Source organism: Limulus polyphemus, unplaced genomic scaffold (assembly GCF_000517525.1).
Source record: "Limulus polyphemus unplaced genomic scaffold, Limulus_polyphemus-2.1.2 Scaffold1100, whole genome shotgun sequence".
Lineage (NCBI taxonomy): Eukaryota > Metazoa > Arthropoda > Merostomata > Xiphosura > Limulidae > Limulus > Limulus polyphemus.
Genome location: NW_013666710.1, coordinates 2,460 through 8,146, shown reverse-complemented (window position 1 = coordinate 8,146; position 5,687 = coordinate 2,460). Strand labels below are relative to the sequence as shown.

General features: G+C 32.2%; 1 protein-coding gene across 1 annotated transcript in view; it reads right to left on the bottom strand.

Moving 5' to 3' along the window:
- Positions 1–5,266, bottom strand: part of LOC106462131 — a 16,177-nt gene extending 10,911 nt beyond the window's left edge. Inside the window, exons 1-3 of the mRNA XM_013922023.2 lie at positions 4,953–5,266; positions 1,871–2,014; positions 2–139 (exon numbers count right to left, since the gene is read on the bottom strand). Of these exons, the coding sequence (XP_013777477.1) occupies positions 2–139; positions 1,871–2,014; positions 4,953–5,004 (334 nt within the window). The 5' untranslated portion in view covers positions 5,005–5,266. The remainder of the gene's footprint in view (position 1; positions 140–1,870; positions 2,015–4,952) is intronic.
- Between the last annotated feature and the right edge of the window lie 421 nt (positions 5,267–5,687).

Below are 5,687 nucleotides of genomic sequence, written 5' to 3'. Positions count from 1 at the left end.
TGTTTGATATTATTTTGGACATAGACTGCGATTTTAGGGTGCTCTGCTGCAGGACGACATCCTTCATATGTATCAGCTGGAATGTCTCTCCTGAGACCAACCAAGTTTGACAAACAGTCTCTCGTAATTAATTTCTCAGCTTTAAAACAAAATGTTATAAACTTAATTGCATTCACTGAAATTTCACATTAATTTTGTACATTTACTTACTCATCCATAGAATAAATTTAATGATCACAACTGTTTAAGCTGTTAAATTCATCAAGAATAGATTTTCTCAAACATACCTGGTTTAAACAAACACAAAAATTGTGATGAATGAAACATTCTGTAAGATTTATAATCGTATCTTCCTTACTTTCCATAAATGTGCTTATTCTGAAACATTCTACTATATTTAATTTAAACAATATTCATCATATCTACTAGAAGAAATACCCGCAGGTATAACTACTAATTCCTGTGGAAGGCTATTGGGCCTGCAGCCTTTTCTGGAATTTTCTGACAGTTCTACAACAATGTACTCCTACTTGACATTCAATACTGTTCACCATCCCTGAGAAAAGGGATTTTATTGAAATTTTAGTTTAAAAATGAGCTATCATCACAGTATTATATCATAGAGTAGATTTTATTTAAGTATTTCTTTGTAGATGCAGTTATCAATGAAAGTGCCTGTTGCTTTTCATTAGATTTTCACTAAAAAACAAATAATTTTTTAAGTCTGTTTTTTGATTGGTTTATATTTGAAACTTACTCCTTTTTTTGTAATTTTTATTGGTTAAATCTGAAACATATCATTTTTGTGGAAATTTCCATTGTTATATTTATTGCTCAGCTATAAAAATACTGCCTAGTTATAAAAATATTACCCAGTTACGGTTGGTAATGATCGGTGCGTAGTTTCCAAGATCCAAGTTTGGGACATATACATTGCAAGCTCCATTATAATAAGATGGTCCTTTCTTTTTTATCCAACAATGAAACAGGGCTTGAAATTAACACTAGCAAACTAACATATTGCTCTTTAGTTTTGCTGGTTAATCTTTAAATGCACTAGATAAATATTGCTAGCATCCACTGTCAGGAAATGAGGATAGTGAGACTACAGCTTTAACTCATTTTAATCAATTGCCAAGCCAATTAACACACGAGTTAGCCAGCTAGACTCACACAATCTGGCCTCTGCAGTGATGTTTTGGTGGTAACATGGTCAGAAATACTGTGTTGTAGCGTGCTCTTTGGGGATGATAATGAAAGAGAATTCATATAAATTGCAATTTTTTTTTTCACATTCCTCTTAATTTGTCCATGATTAAAACAAATGTTAGGTCTATTGGTTTTCTAATGCTTCACCAGTTTTCAGCATTTAAACTGCAACTTTTAACAATAAAATACTTTTTTATAGTATAGAGTGGTCATCAGTAGTTGAGTACTGTAGACTTTATTGAACTAGGTGCTCTTGGTTTAGATACACGTGTGTCAACCAAAGTCAAGAATCTTTTAACTTTTGTGAAATTGTTAAAATAAAAATACTGTTACATGTAATTAAAATAAGTTTTGATATTAATTTAAATAAGTTTTGATATCAATTCAAAAATAGCTTCACAGAAAGCATGACAAAGAAAATGTACAAATATAAATAGATTACATACATATTTATTAACATTTAATACATGAACTAATTAATTATGACACAGTGACATTTAATTTAAAAGAATAATAATAGCGTTGCTGCTAGTCCCAAATTTGCTAGTTGGGAAAAAACTGCTAGCAACTACTTGATAGTGACTTCAAAGTTAAGGTTGAGGCCTGTGAAACATTTTTAACTATCACATACAGGAAACTAACATTACTGACAAGTCTATACCTCCTTTTGTTTCTGTAATCTTCACACATGTATCATCATCTCGAGGGCAAGTTATGGCTTGATGCATTCTCCAATCAACACTTAATTCTCCACATCCAGGTTGGTGACTAACACAGCTGTAACACCACAGTTCTGTGGCCAGAGCTGCAAGAACACGTGCTGATTAGGTAAGCCTACTTTCCACCAAGGTATTAATACCTAGATGATTCATGTCAATTCCAAAATTTCCCACAGAATATTCATAGTCAGGAACATTGTTAATATCATCACTTCTCTTGTAAAAACAGCAGAAATATTAAAAAGCACTTAGTATTCAACAAAACCTTGCCATCAGTATACTTTAGTTTCCAATATCCATTTTATCATTTTGCTTACCTTTAACACATTAAGTAAAAAAAACAGCCCCTTCCCCTTCATCTTTTGAAAATTCTATCACTATTTAATAGCCTAGAATTTTAAAATAATTCTTATTATCAATATTTTCAAACCTAACCAAGTTTTGGTTATCTCCATTATATCATAGTCTTCCATTACAAATAGAATCCTAAACTCATCCATTTTGCTCCTAATATTCCTATATTAGAATAATAGCAACAAAGCTTATCTTTAAAATCAGTATTTAGTTTATGCTATATTACCAAATATCTCGTCACTGTGGCTAACCTATCAATTTGTTTATTTCCAAGCTTCCTCACAACTAAGCAACTTTAGTTTATATTTAATAAATGTATATTCAGACCTTTCCCAAACATCCTTGAATCTTTCCTGCTTAAGTGGAACCCATCTCTAGTATATAATTAACCCTTACTCTGAAAACTATCTCACAGGTCCAATTAGCCCACCTGTTGTTCTAAACAGATTTCAGATAATATTTTGTTTAAACCTCGTTTCCTGCTATGAATTTCATTGACATATCTAGCTCAAGGAGCACTTCTAAAAGGGCCACACATCTATTCCCATGCCTAAGCCTCTAAACCAGTTCATTATACTACAACTTAAGCAGCTCTGATTTACAACTGTTGACATCCTTTGCTCCTACATAAACTACAAAAAAAAAACAATGTTCCTTGGTACCAGCAACTAAACTGTCAACATGCACTGTAACGTTATATATTTTAGTACCTGATAAGCAAATTATAGTCCTATTCTGTCAATGCTTTCCACTCCAAATAACTTTATCCATATGATTAACTCAATGAGCCCCCCCCCCCCCAATATGTAAACCTCCTCATCATTTTTTTGCAAGTACCCAAAGATTCAAATCCATCAGAGATTGGTACTGCAATACCATATGAACCTGTCTCTTTAGCCTTAAATTTTTATTGCATTGTTTTCTTAATTTCTACTCCTAATTTTTGTCATTTGTCACACACACACTAAATTCTTCCATACTTACCCATAAACTACATTTAACCATACTGCAGTTGACTAACCTCTATTCTCTATTTCCAATCTACCCGCCCAATAATTGTATATCTAAACCATTATTTAACAAATGGTTGTGTATGTGTGTCCACTTATACCTGGTGAACCACTGTAAAAAGTATCAATAAAACTGGTGTGTATCCTCAAGGCCCCCAGGGAATGACAAAAGGGGGTCAGTGTTCTGATCACACCTCCTTATGTCACTCCTGTCTTCCTTCTATCTATAATGGAAGCATCAGCTAGTTTAACTAAAATTAAGCTATTTCAGTTTATAAATGACTAACACTAACAACACCTATTAACTGATACTGATACTATTACTTTCTAGTACACAACATCTCTATGAACATAACTATTCACAAGCTTAGATAATATACTAATGTATCAAATTCTTGGCACCTAATAAATTATAACTTCAACTTTTAGATCCATTCTTCTTCTTACTTAGCTAACACTTGTGATAATTCTTGATTTCAACCTAATATTTAATAACTTTATTATCCTATAAGCTATTCCTACTACCCAAGATTACTAGATGACAAGGTTTGCTCGATGCCATAAGCACAGTGCAGACAACTAACAAAAGTAACAAGCTGCTACATGACATAACTAACAACCTCAATAAGGACATGATCATACAGGTAGCTAAGCATATCCTCAGTGTGGAACCAGTTATGGATGTGTTGTTGCTAGACAGAAATTATGGAGCTAAGTTTCTCTAAAATCCAGCTGACATCCTTGTACCTTAACACAGTAGGAAGGGCTTTGTGAAATTTGGCAGTTACTATGCTGGTATTAAGCTTTCCTCTTACCACAACTATTTACAAGTGCAATTATGTGAAAACAAAAAATAAACAGCCTCATGTTGAACCAAACTATTAAATTTGATAGCACGCACCATACATTTATATCTCCAAAGGTCAGGATCTGGACTGTGACAACAAAAAGAAAGCAACAATATGTATTAATAATGAAAGTAAAATTTAGCATTTGTAATCACTACCAATAATAAAACTAGTTAAGGTAACAAAAAAGTAAATTAGTGAGGCTGAAAGACCAAGAAAGGAAGAAGCCAACAGAAACAGACTCAGAGAGAAGGAGAGATATTTCATAACTTGTGGATAGTGATTATTTATAAATTAAGCCACTTATTTTTATTCCTATTTTTCATAAATACTACATGTAATAAAAGAGCACTATATACATATTTTACTATTACAATTAAGACAATGCCTTGTAATTTCTCTACTCATTGCAAAAACAGTTCTTAGTTTGAATATTCTTTTTTAACTATTAACACCATCATTAATTGAACTTACAAATCCATCCAAAGCTTCATTAATATTATAAATATAATAGTAATACTCTTTCCATATACTTAGAGACAAAGATTCTTCCTTAAATTTTAATTACTTTCAATACATTAATATCAACTAGCTTACTAATACTACAGTACAAGTAATACTAATATCAGTGCTGCTACTAGTATTAGTAGCACAGACTGCACAGTGCATTCAATTTCAAGATCCTTCCCTCACCTAGGCTACACTTGAAATTTTAAGTTACATAAAATTTGTATGACCTATAAGTTCAAATCTTGCTTACTCTGTTACTATCAGTATCTTACAATTTTACATATTATTTCACTACAACTTACCTCTTTTACCAAGAGAACAAAATAAAGATAAAGCGAGATATAAAAAAATCATAATGATTAGTTATTTTTTATAATCAGTTAGTCCTAATCGTAAGGTTAATGACGCCTACAGGTATACACCCGAGTTGAGAAACCAACGGTTACCGGATAGAGTTATACCTATTTTGTTGTTAGGGGATCGAATGTTAAAATATATACAAGTAGTTTTGAAACCAAGTTTTCAAAAAGAGTAGAGCCTTTTTGTTTGTAGTAGCTGTTTTGTACTTCAGATAAACGAATGTAATCAAATTATATGGTGAAGTTCAATATAAATGTTTGAACGTCCCTGAAATATTTGGTTTTTAAAGCTAATTTTCAAAAAGTTAGTTAAATATTACAGAAGGTTTGTTTGCTTGTTTGGAGTTCAACACAAAGCTACACGATGGGCTATCTGTGCTGTGTCCACCACAGGTATTGAACCCCGGTTTCTAGCCTTCAGACTTGCCGCTGGGGAGGGGGCATTACAGAAGAACTCCTGCATATTAATAGCTGGTCATAATACCATTTAAACTTCGAAAAACTGCGAATTTAAACTTCATAAAAGTTGTTTTGGTTTTAATAAATTAAGGTTTGTTCAGTGAGAGTGTTATGAAAGAAAGGGATTTTGGTCTTTTAGTCGACCAATCTCTTAATCCTTCCAGGCAGTATACTGTTGTAACTTGTTATAAAGAAAGCAAATAGAATTTTGGATTGTAT